At 41.8% G+C, this 22,357-nt stretch overlaps 1 protein-coding gene across 1 annotated transcript in view; it reads right to left on the minus strand.

Moving 5' to 3' along the window:
* Positions 1 to 22,357, minus strand: part of SGCZ (sarcoglycan zeta) — a 551,579-nt gene that overhangs the window by 196,492 nt on the left and 332,730 nt on the right. The window contains exon 2 of the mRNA XM_053402397.1: positions 11,228 to 11,422. Coding sequence (XP_053258372.1) covers positions 11,228 to 11,422 — 195 coding nt within the window. The remainder of the gene's footprint in view (positions 1 to 11,227; positions 11,423 to 22,357) is intronic.

Raw genomic sequence — 22,357 nt, forward strand, 5'->3', positions numbered from 1 at the left:
CCGGCTGATCACAAGAGATTAAACCTGCTGCCAGTGATGCTGATGCTGTGAAGGAGGCAGATGAAGGGGTTCTGGGAGCTAACTCACCCAGCCCATGGAATCCCTCTGCTATTAAAATTAATTGATGCTTCCACTTCTCCACCTGATTTTTGTTTAGTCTGAGGAGTCGTACTGAACAGTCGCACGTCAAAGTTTATTCAGAAGCGGGGAGAGGCAGCAGCGGTGCAGACTTTTGCCTCCATAGCAAAATTGTAGATACAGCACTGCCCCAAGCTGCTGTTTATCTATCCCAGAATATGCTATAAGAGTCAGGGGGATTTTGGCAGGAAACCAGCACGTGGGCCTTAAAGGTAAAGGGACCCCTGACCATTAGCTCCAGTCATGACCGACTCTGGGGTTGTGGTGCTCATCTCACTTTATTGGCCGAGGGAGCCGGCATACAGCTTCCGGCTTATGTGGCCAGCATGACTAAGCTGCTTCTGGCGAACCAGAGCAGCGCACGGAAATGCCGTTTACCTTCCCGCCGGAACGGTACCTATTTATCTACTTGCACTTTGACGTGCTTTCGAACTGTTAGGTTGGCAAGAGCAGGGACTGAGCAACGGGAGCTCACCCCGTTGCGGGGATTCAAACCGCTGACCTTCTGATCGGCAAGTCCTAGGCTCTGTGGTTTAACCCACAGCGCCACTATCATACCATTGTAAACAGCTATGGCTTCCTCCAGAGAAACTTGGGACGTGTAGTTTGTTAAGTTTGCTCTGAGAGTTGTTAGAAAAACACTGTTTCCTTCACACAGCTACAGTTCCCTGGAAAGAGGGGCTGGCTGTTAAACCACTCTGAGGATTGTAGCTCCAGGAAAGAAACAGAGGTATCCTAACAACTCTCAACATCCTTATCAAATTACAGTTCCAAGTTAAACCACAACTGTTTAAAGTGTTATGCTGTTGTTTTAAATATACACTGCAGATGGGGCCTAGCTCAGGAGAACATTCTGGATCAGGGCTCCCTGTAGTCTCTCTCCCATCAAAATAAGAGCGGCTAGTTTACGCATGCTTCTTAATATACAGTGGTACCTCAGGTTACAAACGCTTTGGGTTACAGCACTACGGGTTACAAACTCTGTTAACCTGGAAGTAGTACCTCGGCTTGAGAACTTTGCCCCAGGATGAGAATGGAAATCGCGTGCCGGCAGTGCGGCAGCAGCGGGATGCCCCATTAGCGAAAGCATGCCTCTAGTTAAGAACGGTTTCGGGTTAAGAACGGACCTCCGGAACGAATTAAGTTCTTAACCCGAGGTACCACTGTATAGCAAATAACCTAATATGTTGTTTAGCCTGCAGAAAGCCAAAATGCTCACCTCCCATAATGTGCTCAGTGATGCAGATAAATGATACATGTCCCTTCCCCTTGTATTAGGATCAGGACTCTGGTGTGGGAATAATCACTGATGCACACAGGTGGAGCAGGTGGCTATTACATCACACCCATCCTTTCCTACTTGATCTCTCTGAGATCAGACTGCCTAAGCTTACCATTGAAGGTTTGCCACTTAAGACAGAAAACACCAGTTAGTAACATTAATTGAAACTGATCGCAAACAAACACCAAACCAGGCACCCTGTCACCTCACAATTATTTAATTCATTGAGAACTTGTGCATATATAAAACCCGCGTGCTGCCTATCTACTCCATCCCCTGATAACCGTATAAACCGGAATGCAAAATGGAGCTTCGCTAAATGGCACGGAATCAAAAGCTAAAATTTCAAATGCACATGAGTTAGTAGAACAGACCTCAGAATGACAAGGTGACAGGTGCCCTTGGGGAAAGGATAGTGTTTCAAGAGCTCCTCTTTCCAGCAAACAACAGAGGTCTGGATGTAATAACATGTGTCAGCACAATGACTAGAGGAAAAACAAGACAAAAAGAGCTGAAGTTAGAGGTTAATTGTTCTTGCTACTCAAAGGATTAATAAATACATGAAGATGTGAGGAAAAGAGGCAGAATTTTATCTGGCAGATTCTTTCTGTGACAATGAATGTATAGACACCCCCCCCCAAAAAAACTGCAGAACCCTTACTTAGAAAGTCCCCCCCCCAAATAATACAATCCTGTTCTTGCCTACTTGCAAGTAAATCTCATTGTTTTCACTGGAACTTATTCACTGGTTAGTGTGTATTGTATTGTAGTGTAGTGTAAGTGCATGATATAACCTTATAGTCACTCTCCATTTAAGCAAAAAAGGGACTACTACCTCACTCTGCAAAGTTCCTGATAAAAGTTCCTCCTTCAACACAAGAGGGAGGGGATATTCAAAAAAATTCTGTCATTAGGGCATATGTCTTCTCCTATGCATTTTGGTAATATCCTGACAAGCCTGATCCAAGGCAAATCTTAAAGCAGTCTCTCTCTTCTCTTCCAGGACCTGTTACCTAGCATCCCCTGCTAAACAGGCTTATCTTACTATATAATATAATTGTACATCTGTTGCCATGCTGCTGCAGTTCAGGTGGCTGTCAATAGCTGCAGTAGCAACAACAGAACAGTAGACAGGCAAGCAGGGGGGGGGCAGGTGGCCCAGGTGAATATTGCTGGAGTGAATATCACTGAAGTGGGTTTGGTCAGGTGTAAAAGGAAGTATGGGATGGCCAGGCAGAGGGTAAGGGAGGGCTTGATGGACGGGTTTGATGAGTGGAGTGAGCAGGAGCAGGAGCCCCTAGTAACATTATAATAATACAAGGCCTTGTGGCAATCACAGACATCAGAGAATGTATGTTCCTTTTAAACACAAACCTAACCAAATTTATATAATGTCCTCACATTTTTCTTCCCTTAAGGTCTTTAAAACCCCTTTCCACCCCATGTGTATACTCAGAAAGCCATAATGACTAGACCAGGTGTGGGCAAGCGTTTTTCTGTCAAGAACCACATTCCCTTGAGGTAAACCTGTCAGGGGCCAAAAGCTGGTGGTGGGTAAAGACAAAGACAAAACTGTTCTGGACTAACTAATTCAGAATAAAGACCACTTTTTTCAATCTTCACCATGGCTACCTCAGATTAGAATTTCCTACCCTATGTAGCTCTGGTCGGAAGTAAGCACTACTGTGTTTGATTACTCTCAAGTAAGTATTCAGAGCTTCCACCTCCCAGTTCAACAAACCACAGCTATTGCTCTGGAAAGCAAGTGAAAGTAATTCCTTTCTGACCACATGTGGCTCCTGGCCCACAGGTTGCCCATTGTGACCTAGAGTCGCTTCACACCCAAAGAAGTATAAGAGATATTACTGAACAGTGAGCTTTCCTTAGCTGGATTCAGGACTAGTTCATATTGACAAGTACTCAGTGAGAATTCTGAAAAGCTCACCACCAGTTTCCTCACTTGGAATGCTGATACGTGCACATTGATGGTGTCACGGATATGCTCACTATCATACTGATCCTTGAGAAATGTAGTTTGTCTTCACTTGCCCAGCAAGGAAGCAAAAAATAAAATAAAATGCATAATTACATAAACTTCTATCGTGTTCCCCTTTAAATTCACCTTTAAAAAGTCCCAAATGCTGCAACTTTTCCTCATAGGGGAGTCCACCCCCTTGCTAATTGTGGTTGCCCTTTTCTGAACCTTTCCCAATTCTACAATATCCTTTTTGAGGTGAGGTAGCCAAAAATTCCACATGCAGCCATGCCACAGATTTGTATAATACCATTGTCATATATACTGACCCAGGTAATCATAAACTTCAGCAACATTAGTAGCCGGTACACACTTATACAATTGTGGTAAACATATAAAACAGGAAAGGGAGTCACACAAATGACTTCCACTCAATTTCAGTTGTTCTGTGTGTGTTCACTGTGAGTTCCAATTTGTTAATGTGTTTTCCTTTTGCACATTATAGGCTTATATCCTGGTTAAATATTGCTTCAACCGCAGGACATCCATGGCACCACATGCAGCATGAACTGGGTCCCTGCAGCTAAACTTCCTAACAAATACTAGCATGTCGCTTGTTTCCTCAGTAATTTACCAGGCTGAATAACCATCCCTTCCTGAGCTGAATATTAAATTAAAGCAAATGAAAGCCAGGCAATGCAGCAAAGATAACAACGTAATAGTTGCAATACCTGCCACTTTACAAAAATAAATATTCTTAATCAAGTGGAAACACCTGCTAAGACAATACGAACACCAAGGCATTTGATATCAAAATAAACGCAGTCCGATTTTGTCAGCGTGAGCCTAAGGGTGCTTTTGCAGAGAGGAGCTGAAATCAGAAGCACAGATGAGTTGTGTTTCCAAGGCAATGTGCAGTGAGTTGAGCCTCTCCCTCCCTCCCTCTGTCCGTCTGTCTCTCATTGTCCATGGTGTTGACACATTTGGGACATATGCAACACCCTCATCACCCTGTCCCCCACAGCTTTGCCAGGCTGCTGCCCTCAGGGATGCAAGAGCAACAGCCTGCATGAATTATAATAATTGTAATAGTAACAGTGCTCATGCCAAAGTCAAACCTGCCTAGCCTGGCCTCCTACACGGCATGCAGTGAGCAGCACTGCCTCTTGGTGCCTGCAAATCCAGTGCAGACATCTGTACAAGGGAAGCGCTTGCTTACCCAGCTGTTTAGTCATAGTCAATTAGAACAGGCTTTATATGTGTGAAGATTGAATTTTTAAAATCCATCCCAGCAAGGCTTCTACAGAACCTACAAACTCCTATCTGTAACAATGTCAACTTCAGAAAACAGAGAAAAACACACAGAATGCGGGAACCTCTGCTTTTAGTATCTCTGTTCCTTCCTGGCATCCACACCTGAACAAATGTTCTATGTAAAGTTCATTGCATGGCTGTATCCCATGTTTTGAAACATTATTCATTACTGTCGTGTAATGAAAATCTAAATGCGAACTGGTTGTGCCTTCCAGTGGCTGTGATTCTTCAGCCAAAATACTTGGCTGGTTTTTTTTTAACATGTTTGCTGAAGTGCTGGAGCAGGAAAAGCCATGGACACCTATAGAAGCAGAGTAAAGAGTAAGCAGATTTACATTTTCAGAGAGGCTGCCCAGTCACTGGATTCCTGCCTGGATGGCAAGTAAACCTGAAGGAAAGTATCTAGTTTGCATATTAATTGGCACCACTCTATCCAAAGCGATGATCATGAGTCCAAAATGCATGCTCACTATGAAAGTCTACAAATCCCAATCAGGAAAACCAAAACAGCAGCCAAGCCTCTGTTTTCTTAGAGCAGGCATGGCCAAACTTGGCCCTCCAGATGTTTTGGGGCTACAACTCCCATCATCCCTAGCTAACAGAACCAGTGGTCAGGGATGATGGGAATTGTAGTCCCCAAACATCTGGAGGGCCAAGTTTGGCCATGCCTGCCTTAGATCGAAGCTAAGCAGTTAGAAAAGTGTTTTGAATACACACACAGACAAAGAGAGAGAGAGAGAGAGAGCATCTCTGAAGCAATGAAAAGTGCTAAATGCCAATGAAAATATTTTAAAAGAGATTGCTTTGTGCCCAGTAATTTTTAATACCCTTGATCAACACTGGCTGCAGTATTGAGACCAATACTAGCTACAATACAACTGGCAACATATGCCAAGCATATTGGGAGCCAACTGATGATTCCCAGGTATGATCCTCCCCCTGTTGTGTGGGCAGGGTGGCCTGATCACCTTGGCAACGCCTCCCCAGGCGGGATTGGGCAACTGGCTGAAGTAGGCGGAGAACTCCAGGTATCCCACCTGGGGAAGGTGAAGCCAAGCCTGTGCTAATGGTGCCACATAGAGTCCAGGGGGCTGTGCTTGACCACGCAAAGGGCGCCCCCCATTTAATGTGGGGAGCGGTCATTGTTTATTCAAAAAGTCGAATAAAGAGACTTTGATGCAAAGGGAAAGTAAAGTTCAGGGTTGGCATTCTGGCCTTTCTGGTCAAGTTTGCATTTTCTTTTCAAGCATTGTTCTTTTAGAGCTTTTCAGCCTGAAATGCGGTGGAAGGTATTCTCCTTTTTCTAGCGCTTGTCCAATGACAATAAGTTTACATTTCCTTTGCAGTGAAGGATAACACCAAATGGAATAAGATCTGACGCTTTCTCTTTTCATCTAGATGGTGCCATTTCTGAGTCTTGCAGACTCTGGGAGAGCTACAGAAACACATTGGACTTGATTCATCTGTGAGGATTTGATGGACATGGGCTGCAAATAATAACAATTGAGGCACAGCAGACACAATGCAATGATGTAATTCCATTAGCATTTTGAAAGGAAAATTCAGGTAATTCTATTAAAATATAATACAACAGAATACTACCATTAACGTATATACTGAGGACGGAAACCATTAAGTGAATGTCATATATCAAAAACTGAAGGTCCAGAACAGTGTGTCCTCAATCCCACCATGTCCACCTACCTTTTATAAATTATACCCCTCCTGTGCTACACCATTAAGAGGAGCCACAATTTTATTTGTACCTAATCCCCATTTTGGAGGGGGGGGAAAGAAGAAGTCTGGCAATAAGACTATGAGCTCTGAAACGGAATGAGTAGTAAGGTCTATGCCAAAGGCAAATTTAAAGCATACTCACTGAAATAAAATGATTTAAGTAAGTCATGTCTAAGTTTTCAGTTCATGGTTTCAATGGGCCTACTCTTGAGTATGGCTTAGCTGGATACACACCAATATATTTAGAAGTACCCACAGATTTGGGGGAAATAGGGGATTGGTCTACCTCACCGGCAATTTTGGGTATGGAAGAACCTAGCCACAATGGGAAGGGGGAGAGAGTTGGTCCTTTTTCACACAAATGGTTTCTGGCAAAGGTAGATAGTCACTTTCATCAAAAAGACCCTGCCCAGATCACCACCATTGTTCATGGATAGTCAAGAAAAACATATTGACACTGTGATCCCACAAGTCTCTAAATTAGTGCTTAATGGATAGTTTCATTTGGTTAAAATTAAATTCTTGCTGCCTCAATAGCCTACCCAGTAATCTTTATTTCACAGTTGGGTTGTTGCCTATTGTAGAAATATTAAAAGAAAGGATGAAAATATGTATTATATTCACCCGCGTATTAAACTAGAGCTACCTTTGCTTTTTTGCCTTTTTCCTTTTCAACCTGTGGATTCCTCTTAAACTCAGTGTTTCCTAATCAGTATCTGCCAGGTATCTGTTCATCTGTATTCCACTTACTATCTCCAGAAGACTAAAGAAAAACCTCTAATGGACTTAGGAAGAAAGAACTTGGCTAAGGCAAGTATCTCTTGTTAACACGACAAGTGGAACAAGTAATTAATTATTATTATTTTAGCTTCAAAGCAGTTATACTTGAGGGTCGCAGGTAGGGAACTGAACCAGAAGTCAAGCATTTTCTTTTGAACGTTTGTGGAAGCTCAATGTTTAGGAAAATGCTGACATGTAGGTGGTAAAACTGGACTTCAAAGAGTTCATTATTTAAAAGAGATACCGGTATATATAGTGCTTTTTTCTATAAAAATATTTAGGGGTACTCTCATTTTGACTTTATAGTTCAAGTCAGGAAAAATAAATACAATAAATAGACAAAAGTACAAAGATTCACAAAATGTTTAGGGTTATGTATACTCCTGTGTGCCCCCCCCAAGAAAAAAGCAGTGTGTGTGTGTGTGTGTGTGTGTGTGTATAAAGATTAGAACTATATGCATTTATAAATCTCAGTCCCTTACACCATCACAGCCTCATCTCCTCTCTTCTATTTGGACAAGTTCAGATATATCATTTGGTTAATACTTTTTAATGAAAAGGTAACCCTTCAGAATTCTTTAAAAAAAACTTTTGAGAAGGAAGGAAGGAGGGAGGGGGGCAGAGCTGCTTGCGGAACCCCTGAACATCATTCAAGTCACCCCAGGTACCGCGACACACTGGTTGAAAACCTAGGGTGCAGAGAGAGTTAAGAGGTAAACAGCAGTAAGCTGTGGGCTGGAGAGAAAGGGGTCGGAGAGCAATGTTTGAGAGCAATGGTTGTGGGTCTGCTTAAATCCAAGGATGCTGGGGCTATGGAAGAAGCCTCTTGGAGTATGAAATGTGCCTGTTCATCATAGGCTCAAGTTGTATATATGTGTAAATAAAGACACCACAGCCTCCACTGTGCCTCATTTCCTAAAAGGAAACACAGAACCTAGGTAGGCATCTGGTACCCCTGGAATCTCTCACCTCCGTGTAAAACTACTATGTATTCCTCCATGTGAAGAACAAAAGTTAACCATCTCACATAAAGTATAAATTCTGTAAAGGACAATCTGTATAATAATAAAAAAACCCCAAACCATCCTGTCAATCTTCCTGAGAACAGAATCATCTGAAAACAACACGTTCAGCTTGTTCAAACATAAAATGTTAACAAGTATGAATCCACACTTGAGGGATAGCAAAGAGCAATAATGAAAGTGAGATCTAATTGTGGCAGATCAATAAGGTTCCCCGAACAATTTACACTTTTCTTTTCTTGCTTTTTAATATCACTCTTAATTTATTTTCCTTCAGTGCTTTCTACAGCTCCTTTCTGAATAGGGAAGGAAAGATGCTGGTTCATTCTCACAGAGTAACAAAGGAGGATTAAAGATTAATTTTCACTTGTCAACTGTGTACAATCTAATTGGATTTAGAACTGAAGGGGCAGTTAAAATCCACATTAGCTAAGTGATTTCTTGAAATTCCATAGCCAGTACAGTCATGAAAGACTGGATTTAGGTATAAAGTGCATTAGACTTCAAATGTTATCTTTGGAAATCGTTAAGCCTCCATTTGTATAATTACTGTAGCCACATGCATACAACTTAAACGAGTGAAGCAAAGACCTCAATCCTCTAGTCTGCAGGCAGGGAAGGAAGTCAACTCATCACCTTGTAGTCTAAATATGAAATATGATTCTAAAATATGCTATAGGAAGCAAACTTTCCAGCAAGACTTCTGCACCCGGAGCTGTGTTTTGAAGTGCCATTCCTAAATAGCCCCGTCTAAAGTGCTTTCCATATTCAAATTGTTAGAATGCAAAGCCAAGTACCATCACCCCAGCCAAATTATCCTCCATAGTATGCAATTTAAATGAGAAACATACTCTTTTAAGATTTGCAGTTTACAAGTTCCTTTCCCACATCAGAGGTGGTTGTGGGGTGATCTGAAGACACCTGAAGGTGGCCCTGTTCACGGACGTTTTTAATGGTTGATGTTTTATTGTGGTTTTGTTATATTTTGTTGAGAGCCGCCCAGAAACTTATTACCCCTAGAATGTCCTTGTAGTTTTGATTGACAGGCAGCCACCATTTTCACTTGCCAAGAATGTATGTTGCAAGGGATCATTCTGAGGAAAAGAAAGAATTGGCATCCTTCTCTTCTTGTCATCTTTCTGGAGGAATCTGATTGGCCATTGTCAGGAGACATAATAGATTCAATGAGAACCATCAATTTAACAATAATTTTCTTGTTCTTATGATGATACTAATGAAATATTTGACGTCACCTGCACATGTTTGGGTTTTTGATATAAGTGTCTGCTTTATAGGGTTTGTGCCTATAGAGGTTTGTAAAGAAACCTTCAGAGACTGAGGGTGAGGACATAGGATTTTGGGTGAAGGGGAACTCACTGGAATGTTCTCACAGCTCTGATAGCCTGGCAGCTGCCATTTTCTTTTTAGCTGTCATATTTGAGCACTCCTCTCAATATCCAGCTGTAAAGAGATATTTACAGACCTCTCTTCTGTGGTCTCCTAAGCATTTTAAAACTTAAGCTATAGACCTTCCCCACAAAAGAAAAATGTAAATTATACAGGCATGAAGTCAAACATTATATTTGTCTCCAGCCTATTGCCCACTAGCTTCAGTGAATAAAGATGTAACTTTCTACTGTTGTGGAAATGTAAAGGATTCTTCAGCCCCACTTTTGAAAGGGAGACAGTATGTCACTGTGGTCAGTTTACAGAGTCCTCATTGCTTTGATACCTATCGTTGCAATACATTCCATTTGATACAACCAACACTGTGCATCAAAACACAGAAATGGCCAGATTAAGAAAATGTTTAAAATGCAGGCAAGAAACATTTAAATGTATCATGACAAAGGACACGATTGCTTTCGCTGTATTTTTAGCTGGCTCTTTCTGGTCGTTTCTGTACTCTTGGTTTCCCCCCACCCCCAATACATAGGAATAATTCTTAACTGAGCAAGATCACTGAATCATCTTAGCACAGTCATTACACCCCTAATTTTAATACATAAACAAGACAATGTAGATCTATAGAGATGAGGAAGACACTACGTTTCAAAATAAAAATTATTGTGCCCATAATATACCCTGATATACGTATGAATAAAAACATATAAAAAGAACACACCTCTCTAAGGCAAAATAATACTCTATCAAACAAAAACCAAGGGGAAGACAGTACATCTCCTTTTTAAAATTACACAATAAATCTGCAGTGCTTTATGATTTGGTATCAATGTGCTATTCATTCCATAGTAGACATAATTTCTGAATAGCAGGGGAACTGAATCAGAACAGTGGGGAGGGGGCCAAGAATTAATCTCCCACCCTCTGTTTCAGGACCTCATGATTATTCCTCAGGAACAGTCATGTTTCTGGCCAGCTTTATGGTTCTGCACACCCAGGGACTACTTGCCTATGCAAAATGATGATGGAATCATTCCTCTGTAACAGAGAATCAGAGGAGAATGAAAAGCTGCCACAAATCATTGTAGGCATGGAAGGTAAAAAACACCAACACCTCACCAGACTGGAGACCTAAGTGATGTGAAGAGGACATGGAAGGGTCTAAGCATAGGGATGAGGAACCTCTCAGCTTCCAGATGTTGTTGGACTACAATTCCCATCATCCCTAGCCATTGGACAGGCATACTGGGGCAAGATGGGAGTTGGAGCCATTAAATTCTCCACTCCTGGATTAGAATAATGTTGTAAGAATGTAGGCACAACTGAATGCTCTTAAAACAAGACTAGTTTCGTTGGACTCCATCTTTAAGAGCTAATCATTAAACTATGCTGTGGGTTTCCACCTCCCAGCCTCCCCCCATATCCCTTTGTCCTCCCCACTGAAAACTGAAATGGTGCACCTGCTAAAAAAAGTAATTTGCCGTCTAACTAATAAACAGAGGTCCCTGAAAATTGACACCAAAGGACCGCCATGTATATACACACAAACAAAAAACAAATCTTAGTATTACTTACCACTGTGAAATTCATTACTTTTAGTATCCATATCGTCATTGCTAAGTTAACAATCATGGTAACCAATAGCAAGAGGACAAAGAAGTATAGGCACCTCTTTCGCCAACCATAAATTCCTACTGGATAAAGCTGAGTGTTTTCTGTTCTGGGCAGATTGTTTTGCTGTGTTGCCAGTATATACTGTTCTCGTGTCATCTATTAAAATAAAATAAAAATAAAAATATCATTAAGTATTTATCTTAATATTCAATCAAATATACCATTTAAATAGGACTATGTCTAGAACAATTGTCCCAGGTTTCAACTAATGAACTCCCAAAGGAGTTCTCTCTCTTGTTGGATGGTGTGATTAATTGATTTTCAAGTTTTCACAATCAAATCAAATACAGTAGGAAAATAACACACCAGGTTTTCCCCCCTTTAACCATCAATGTTTGCCTCCTCCCCCACTTTAGCTATATAATACAGGCATAAAGTTTCAGAGAGTTAACATGCATAATGAGAATTAAAGAAAAAACCACACAAAAGAGGATCAAAACTGCAGACATATCTGAATTAATATTTCACACACACACCCACACACACACCCCGAAGCACTTTACAAGTGTTCTGCTTCCGGAAACACTTTCCACATGGAACTGTCTGCAAAATATCCCTTCCCCAGTCTTCAGATTTATCATTTCATCAAATGATGGTGATAATCTGCACGGATCAGCTGAGAAGGGGGCCATGTGTCCTGTAGGTGGCATCCACAGCTACTCACTTTGACCACACCCACAACCTAGAGGGTTGGTCAAGGGTGAATGCAGCTGTCAGGCCATAAACTATATTAATGGACCTATCCAATGTATTTTAAGAGTTTCTTCAATAAGCTCCTCTCTTAGAGTCCACGTGCCAGGAGAACAAGTTTGCTTTTGTATAAGAAGTAGGGCCTTCTTGGTAGTTGTGCCCAACCTGTGGAATGCCCTCCCTTCAAATGTCGAAGAGATAAATAATGATATAACCTTCTGTAGACATCTGAAGGCAGCCCTGTATTAGGACACTTTTCATGTGTGATGTTCTGTTGTTGTTGTTGTTGTTGTTGTTGTTGTTGTTGTGTTTTTATATATTATGTTGGAAGCTGCCAAGAGTGGCTGGGGCAACCCAGCCATATGGGTGGAGTATAATCATCATCAACACCATCCTACAATTTTTTATCACCATGGTAAACAATACAATAGTGCAGGCATCCCCAAACTCAGCCCTCCAGCTGTTTTGGGACTACAGCTCCCATGATCCCTAGCTAACAGGACCAGTGGTCAGGGATTATGGGAATTGTAGTCCCAAAACAGCTGGAGGGCCAAGTTTGGGGATGCCTGCAATAGTGCATTATGGCTGCAATCCTAGACACAATTACTCAGGAGTAAGTCAATAGAACAGAATGGGATTTGCTTCTGATTAGATATGCATAGGATTTTGCTGCAAGGGCATCATATTTGATTTACATTAATTTCCACCCATTTGGCAAGCATTTTACAGTGTTGTACCGCTTCCCTGTTCCCACTAGGAGTATCTTTCTCCCTCCCATCATTGGTTGTAATTATACAATACAAATGTGTGTGTGTGTCGTATGTATATATCAGAGCCATATTACAAAGCTGAAAGGAGGGAAGCTAAATTAAAAAGACAAAATAAGATGAATAAATGAAATCTTGGATCCATTAAACTCAATAGGAATCTCAGTGCCTACTTCAGCTCAGACTTTGTTTTACCATATATAATGTTAATGAAAACTTCTGCCTTGCCTTCGAGGGCAAAATAAATGGTTTCCAAAACATCATTTTGCATGAAGAAGTGAAAAACAAGGGAAGAAGTATGTACGAATACGGATGAATTAAATACTCAAGTACTTGCTATACATTTGGCTGGTGTTCAAAAACCGCGAAAAACCCTAGTCTGTGTAGATAAACAAGTTCACCTCAATGCACTCTTCTTCTCCCTCCTGTATTGCTCCCATGTGAAGGATTACAATACCACCAACACTCCCTTTTCCCAAGAGCATAATAAGAGCCCTGCCAGATCAGACCAAATCCCCTTTTATCTAACATCCTGTGCTCACTGTAGCCAACCTGATGTGCTGCTGATAAGCTCAGCAGCGGGACCTGAATACAACACAGTGTTCCCCCAGCCGTAGAAACATAGGGCACTGCCTCACACTAAGTCAGACCATTCGCTCCTCTGTCTGTCGCAGAGCTGGTTCTTTGCCTCACCTCACAGAAGGCACGGCTATAAGCTTAAACAGGATCTTTTTCTTAACAACATCAGCCATAGCTTGTTAAAGCAGAAGCAAGCAGGAAAGATGAAAGAGAAACCAAAACATGGGTGGTACCAGAGATGAGGAAAATGCTCCCCCAAACAAGCAGCTCATCCCCTTTTCCCCTCCATTGCTAGACTTCTGTCATTAACATATATTGCATACCCTGCAACATTTCTCTTATGAAAATAGGGATGTCCTATTTAAATAATAATAATAATAATAATAATAATAATAATAATAATAATAATAATAATAATACACCACCCATAGGATCCATGGGCTACTTTGGGTCATCTCTCTAAGGTAGTCTATTTTAAAGTTTTTATGTGTTTATATGCCTATCACACTTTTAAACTTAAAATCCATTGCTGTATATTGTTTTAAATGTTTGTTTTGCTATTGGGATTGTAGTTCCATTTGTGTTTCTCAAGCTGGTCTCTGACCGTAATAAATTTCATGTGCCCCACCCATTTGACTCAGTTGCCCCAGCCACTCTGGGCAGCTTCCAATATATAAAAACATAATAAAACATTAAACCTTTTTTTAAAAAAAACCTTTCCTATACTGGGCTGCCTACAGGTGTCTTCTAAAGGCTGTATAGTTACTTATCTCCTTGGGTCAGGGGTTTCATAACTCCATAGCCTCCAATATTCCTCGGATGAAAACAGGTGTTATGTACTGAAGTTCTCACCCTGGGCAAGCAGGGGGATACTGTAGATAGTTTTCACTCAGGTCCACATATGCAAATAAGGAATTGAAAGTGACGTTCAGTGACTGGATAGTTATAGAAAGTTGTTACTGTTGCATTGTTGTGGTGCTCTGTATAAGCAGGCTGGCTGAACCCTTCAGTTCAGTTCTGTTCTGGGCTGTGAATAAACAAGAGCTGTCTGAAGAATTGCTGTGTCATCTGATATGTTCACCCACAACTTAACAACAGGGATGTCCTAAGGAATAGCAGGACATTACAGGATCAAGACAGAAGAAACCAGGACGGCTTCTGTAAATCCAGGACTGTCCCTGGAAAATAGGGACACTTGGAGGGTCTGATATTGCTATTTTTTTTCTTTCAGACATATTAACAGCTGGGAGGGACGCAACTCACTGGACTTTAGCTTCCATCTTTGCCAACGACCACCTTCAGTTCCTGCAACTGATCGCAATGCCATTTCTTGCATAAAGGGGCATCCTGTGAATAAAATGGTTGTGGGGGTGCATCCTGGCCCCATCTCAGATGTCCAAGCTGCATTTCTTCCAGAATGGGGCCAGAGCCTTTCATTCCTCAGTTAGCCTGGGATGCAAGGCCTTGGCTGGGCTCTCTAACATTTACATTGCTCAGAGCTGGCTCTGAATAAAGGTTAATAGTTGAAGCAACTGGGACCAGAAGCAAAGAAATGATGGACTCAGCAACTGGTCCTTTCACTCTCCTCCAGACTCAGAGGGGGGAAGCAAATGACGCAGATTAAATCTCATGGGGAAAATAGTTCACTGTTCTCAATTAAAACAATTCTAGTCTTCATTTCAAGCCAGTCTCAATATATGGTAATTTAGAAAGTTAATAACTGAGAATGTCAGGGCACATGTATTCACTAGATTGCTAATCTTCTGGTATTTAGCAAAAATTGCTTTAATGATTTCTGGATTAACTTTTACGGTATCCCTTCATTTCCACATCCTTTTATTCTAACAAAAATTTATGATCTGTTCAGTATGCACACCTGCATTTTTTCCTCGTACAAAAATGGTTCAATATTAATGACCGGCAAAAATGAAATGAAAGACTTCTGTTGTTTTAGAGCCATTTTCCTCATTAACAAGACACGATACAATTAATGTTTTCGACCTTTCAATGTAAGAAACGATGTCTCAAATTTAAGGAACAAACCAATAAGCATATGCTCTCTCTCTCCAAAGTGCTAACACATGCTGTTTATGTATCAAACATTTGCCGTATTTCCAAACAAGTCCACCCAAACAGGAAATGTTATCCTTTCTGCAACAAGCAAGATGCATTCAATTACTGTATCGGTTAAAAGGCAATTGGGGCAGAGAAAGGAGCCATGGTGGGAATGGAATTTTCTTTTAGCAATGATGCTTGGAGCCACTGAAGCTGGTAAGGCAGAAGTAGAGGGACCAAAAGTAGGCGGAGCCAATGTCCAGGGGAGCCACCACCTGACTGGCTGCGAGTTACAGTATACACCTGCAGGTGGGGTCTGGCTTGAGGAAAGGTTTGAGGGTGGTGGGGCAGTCAGTGCCCCATTCATCCCAATGGACCAGCTTCTACCTTTGAGAGATTGTCATAAAACAATTAGGAAAATGCAAGCTGTGATGAGGCCAACACACAAAGCCCTTTCTCAAGAGAATATAAGGAAGGGCAGAGTGAATACTGCATTACTTCAGGGAAAATTGCTTTGCAATAATATTAATATTATGCAACTGCACACAAACTGGAAATTTTCAATTAAACAATGACAGATTTTCATGAGAGAGAGAGAGAGATTGTTGCAGAAAGCGTGTTCTCCCTGAGAGAGAACACGTGTTGCGGGGGGGCAGCAGGCCCCCCCACTGTTGCTGGGCAGATACGTTTGGATGGCCACAGGCAGTGATTGGGTAATTCGAGTCTCTGGGGAGATTTTGAAGTTACCAATTTGGAGGAGGGGTCAAAGGTTTTAAATACTGGACACACAGCTTTGGGTGTCCTCTTGGGCTGCGTGCACCGGATCACCCGCCCACCCTCCCTGAATTGGGGAGGGGGGTTCTTTGCTTGACCTTGCTATGCCTGTCATGGGGTCGCCTGCTGTTGGGGCAGGGGCCTGGTAGGAATTTTGTCCATTTGGCTGATTGGCTGGTGACATTTGGTTTTTGCCTACTGTGTAGCAAATCGTCACAACTTGTAAGGTTGGCGGTTAGGCATTGGTTAAAATTGGTTGGTGGAGGGGTAAGTGCCTACCCCTCCAATGGTGGTGCTGCAAGGGAATTCCGTTAAAGGAATCTAGGGACTTGCCATCCTTTCATCCAAGTCCCTGGCATCGGGCTTGGGCCATGCAAGCCCCTGGGAGCATGCAGGTGAGAAGTGAGGGTCTGATGCCCAGCTTCATTTCTCCCCGATATTGTTTTCCCTGACTGGCTTCCGCTGGAATCTGGAAGTCAGTTCTGTCCCTGGGGCAGGGACAGATAGTCGTAACCAATGCCTAAGCAACCACTCACGTGTGTATTTAAATAAGGTTGTGGCCAAAATCATGCCAAAAACCTTTAACAAAATTGATGTGTGAAGTGTGAGTTTATTTGGGGTGGCTTGGGGACCTCGACACACAACTGTGGAGAACTAGATTTAAGATTGGAGAAATGAGAAACTTGAGGTACCAAAATTAATAGGTTTCTCTATCTTTGGCTGCCACGCATCCACTGCCACTCCATCATTTCCCTCTGGTGCTATAATAATTTCTGCAGTGCTGTAAGTGACTTCTCAAACACAAGTTGGACCAGCTGAATTTTTGCTATGGGGTGAATTTCCTGTTGGGGAGAGTTCAGAACTGTGAAGTTCCTCCCCACTCCTTCAAAAAAGCTCGCCCCTTTGTAAGTGGGGCCCAATCCCTTTTAGGTTTAGGTCCAGTCACTAGCCATCCCTTCCCTGCCAGTTAACTTGCTTCTTAAGCAAAAGTTTTTGCTTTTACTAACTAACAGGTATAACCACCAGCAGGTCACGCTTGTGAAATACAGAAGAGGGCTTATGGCCTGGAACAAGAGGCTGCAAACAATAGTTATGAGCATGCCTAAAAGGGGATCAGGAGGGTTTCTCTTAATTGCACTAAGAGCTTATAAAGTCCTTTGAAGGGTCTACCACTAGTACATATCATTTGTAATTTCAAAATCCAGATTTCAAATTTGGGGGAGCTGAAGAACAACTTGGAACCTCAAAATCTGAAATGGAGCTTGAGCACAACTTTCATTTAATTTAAAATATGCTCAGATTTGGCTGATGGTTTGACAGTGCTAAGTACTGGTGCAGCTGTCTTTCAAGAAACCACATGGCATTCTGTGGTCTTATATAATAATAATAATAATAATAATAATAATAATAATAATAATTTATACCCCGCCCATCTGGCTGGGTTTCCCCAGCCACTCTGGGCAGCTTCCAACAGAACACTAAAATGCAATAACCTATTAAACATTAAAAGCTTCCCTAAACAGGGCTGCCTTCAGATGTCTTCTAAAAGTCTGGTAGCTGTTGATCTCTTTGACATCTGGTGGGAGGGCGTTCCACAGGGAGGGCGCCACTACCGAGAAGGCCCTCTGCCTGGTTCCCTGTAACTTGGCTTCTCGCAGCGAGGGAACCACCAGAAGGCCCTCAGCGCTGGACCTCAGTGTCTGGGCAGAACAATGGGGGTGGAGACACTCCTTCAGGTATACTGGACCGAGGCAGTTTGACATTCTATGGCTTCGTATGATTTATATTTCCATAAAGACTTGACTCCACTTGTGCTGCTTCTACCCATCTGTCTCAACTACCAGCTGTCAGCACCTGATGCCTGACAAAAGCAGGGGAAAGTTCTCCTGACCATTTGGCAAGATGACACAGATACCTGGTTATCCAAGCACACGGTGGCAAGTGCTCATCGATACCCAGGCAAAGATAAGCCAATAAACATTCCCTTGTATCTTCCTTCCCCTGATAATTTATTCTCAACAAAAATATGATGTTGGGACGAGGACACGTGACTCAGCCCCCATCCGTATATAGATCAGATTATTATTTTGTGCTTGCGTGGAGACTCTGAGCCATGTGAGCTGTGAAACTCGTCACAATAGCTTGGGGAGAAGCCTTTTAAAATAGACACTCTAAGCTAAAAGTGCGCGCATCAGCATTTAGAGTGAATAAGAAAAGAGAAAGGGAAAGAGGGGGGTCCACAATCTGCTGCTAACCAGCCACAGAAGCTAGGGAGAACTCTTTCAAAACCTTAGACAGGTAATTTACCAGAACCAGCTGGCTTCCTTTACTCCCCCTGACAGTAACATGCCCTCTAGCTATGCAGTCCATGCTGTGGCCACCTCTCTTCTCTCTTCAACATGCCAGCAAGTCACTCACCCTGCTTCTGGTTTGTGCAGCATGGGGCGTTAATTAAACTTACAGATGAAGCATTATTTCACATTTCCTTCGTGCTGTTTGGCTGGCTGGCATCCTACCATATGTAGGGTAATATGTATCACACAGTGTAGCTGATGGCGCATAACAGCACCGGAGTCATCATTTCTCCGGCTGCAAACTCATAAATACATACATTATGTATTAAAAAATGGCACCGTATTTCAGGCGTGATAGATAAAAATTGGACTTTTACAATTTAACTATATATAATGGCCAGTTATTCTTCCCGCTATGGATTGATTTGTAAAAGAAAGACTCCACGAGTCAGACAAATAGATTTACCATGGAAGCTCTTTTCAAAGGCAAGCGGCTTAAATATACCTAGTCTTGTCATTTTTATTTTTTTTATTTTTAAGAAACAGATAATGCTGCTCAAACTGATTTATTCCGACTTATTTCCTAAAGTTAGGCCTTATTTCCTACAGCTAAGCTCTACGACTTTTTAAAAAGAGTAAATATAATTCTGTGTTCATAACCTATATCACTTTTCCTTCGCAGGGTATCTATTGGATATTTAGGAGCTGGGCTATTGTTTAGGCGGTCTTGTTGGGACAGGCTGTTGATGTTATTGATATTTTTTGTATCTTCATTTTAGATCTTGTGATTTATGTGGAAATTGTTCCATTTGGCTGTGTATTTTTGATGTTTATTTTTTATTACTACTTTTCTTACATTGCAATTATGCATCTTTTTCATGTCATAAGCCACTCTGAGCATGGTTTGAACTATGGAAAGGCAGCATACAAATATAATTATGTTTGTATGTATGTATGTATGTATATGTGAATTGTGCATGTAATGAGCACTAAATTACTTGGTTGGATTTGTTGTTGGACATACCAAAGCTTTTGCCCCCAAAGTCTATTCCAAGTCTAGCTTTGGTCTATCCCAAACCCAACTAAAAACCAAATTATCCCCATCATGACCTCAAAATAACGTTATCTTGAGGGGTTCTGATCCATCGTGGAATGTTCCCTCTTGAATCTCCCAACCATTCCCTCTCACACTTACACAACCCTCATGAGCCTCCAAGGCCCATCAGCCTCCAAACCCTTTCCCTCCCAATGGCAATGTGAGGAAAGAAGGAAGCCATTATCTCTTCCTCACCTCAGTAGCACTATGAAGCAAACCGAGATCAGTAGATGGAGCCCTCTTCATGGTAACCACAGCCTTCGGTGTTTTATCTTTTATCTACCTGGAGGAAGTATTTTACTGCAATAGCACCGACACTTAACAACCCTTCCCTCAACAAGACATAGGCAGGATATGCCATCTTTTTGTCACATGAATCAAATATATTTGTTCATACAGTCATTTCCTGACAATGTTGCCTTCTCACAAAGAGTCACCAGAATGGGATGTATATGAAATGCTGCGAAGGGCTACAGGAAAAGTTTATCAGGGACTGCAGGGAAGAGTGGCCAGAGAAAGAGCCCAAAGTGGCTGGGATTTGCATCGTTGAAGGATTGTCTAAGTTCTCTCTCTCTGTACACCATGCCACTCCATATCTACAGGCTACATAAAGTTACGCCTATAACCAGAAGTCCTTCCACCACTGAGAATTATGTAACCCACCGGTCCATGTAATCCACCTTAATTGACTTGCATGTACAAATTAAGAATTTTGTTCTTTCAGAGAAATGTGGCGCTCCAAACAACGGTGGAGCCATTAGGGAGATGTTTCTTAATAAGCATAGGAGGTTTCTCACCACCCATTCTTCTGCAAACCCATGTTCAAAACCTAAAAATAGGAGATTTCACTCAACTCAGGAGCCACAGTCAATTCCTTCCATCCCTTATGCATACAGTGGTCATGCTCATCCAGACTACCTACTTTCATACCACTCAGATAGAGTTATTTGCTTTTCGCACCAAGGCCACACAGGCATTTACTGCTAGATACAACCCTCTCTTCCATTGGATTGGCATATGTTGCCCTTCTCAGTGAGACTGCTCACGACTCAAAGACAATGGCTGCCCAGAAGCTTTCTATTCAAGATGAAGGTAGTCTTCCCTTATCATTTATTACCTCATTGCTCTGCTAAGGCATGGCTTTACACTTAAGAGTTCACCATGGGAGTTTCTCTGTAGGCATCAATACTCAAATCCTTCCTTCTTTTCAAACCATGTTCCAGGAAATCCAAGAAAGATTTTGAGGGCTTCTTCAATAATGACCTAGCTTCCTTAAAACAAATCTTCCCTTGAAGTCCTGGATGTGTCCTAGGCACACTCAATGTTCACATGGATTAGTAGTGACATATTAAGGTCTTGATTCCTGCCCTTATGTGAATGTTTACCTAGAATATGTTACAGAAGCCTCACCAATGCATATTTGGTTCTTCAGTAGACAGGTCATTGTGGAAACGTGGGTAGTGTTCTCTGAACATTAGGAACGATTGGAAAGTCTACATGAAAAAGACTAGAAAGTCTATTTATTTTCAGATTATCTGTTTATTGAGCATTGCCATTTGTTTGCCGTGAGGTTAGACAAACTGATTTGGTTGGCTGTCTATTGAGCTTTCATTCTTACTTATTGCCTTATTCTTTCTGACATCTCCCACACTTTACAATAGATTTCCCTGTCGCTTTTCTTGTCAAAAAATGTCCAATCTTTTCAGGGAGTGAGTTGGCAAGAGCTCCAAACCAGCTTTAATTGTGCAAGCTGAATTTGCCAGGATGTGACTGAATGCCACATGGCCATGGAAGCGACCATCGAAAGCTTGGGCCAAAATGTCTGTCTAGAGAGGAAAAAAAATCTATAGAATAAAGTCAAATTATTTGTTTAAAAAATTACTAAATTCAGAGGAACCTAATTGTTTCATACCCTCTCCTCTCTAGGAGCGGGGGCGAGGAAGAACACTTTTCCTTGACATCGGTGTCTATGGGGTTTATGTCAGCATGTGTCTTCTGATACTGCAATTTGCTTGCCTGTACACTGTCAATGAGAATTCCACTTTCCTGCTAAGTCAATACAATTAGATTACTACCGAGACTTCATTACAGCCACAAGCAGGACAGCCGCTGAGGTATACAATTTTCACCCTATGATCCCAGAACTACTAAACAGTTATTGGAACAATTGTCTATAAAAGGACAATAAATGCCTCTATCTTAAATATTGTTTTCCAATGCCATTTTCCCACTGAAAGGGAAAGGGAGTTAAATGGGGGGAACGACTGTAAGCTAGATACTGCTATTAGCATTACCGCTTAGTGAGAACATTTGCTGGTGCTCTGTATTTAACATATTTAATTATAATGCATGTCATGCAATCACATTCGCGGCATGCACTCAGGAAGAATAATCCTATGATGAACAGTTTCCATATTTTCAGAGATTTGGGAGGAGGATATGGATGCCTTCCAGCGCAAAAGGTTAAGAAGGGGGGGGGGAGAGGTGCATTTATTTATGTAGGCAGAAAAGTGGTGCTTCTGCAAGTGGTGCATATAACAGCATCATCAATGAAACATGGGTAAAATTAGCAACACTGGTAAAAAACAGGTATACTAGACATTATCAATAAAATGCAGAAATCACCCATAGTATACAGTGGTACCTCAGGTTCCATACGCTTCAGGTTACATCCACTTCAGGTTACAGACTCCGCTAACCCAGAAATAGTGCTTCAGGTTAAGAACTTTGCTTCAGGATGAGAACAGAAATCGTGCTCCGGCGGCGCGGTGGCAGC

Source organism: Podarcis raffonei, chromosome 9, assembly GCF_027172205.1.
Source record: "Podarcis raffonei isolate rPodRaf1 chromosome 9, rPodRaf1.pri, whole genome shotgun sequence".
Classification (NCBI taxonomy): Eukaryota; Metazoa; Chordata; class Lepidosauria; order Squamata; family Lacertidae; genus Podarcis; species Podarcis raffonei.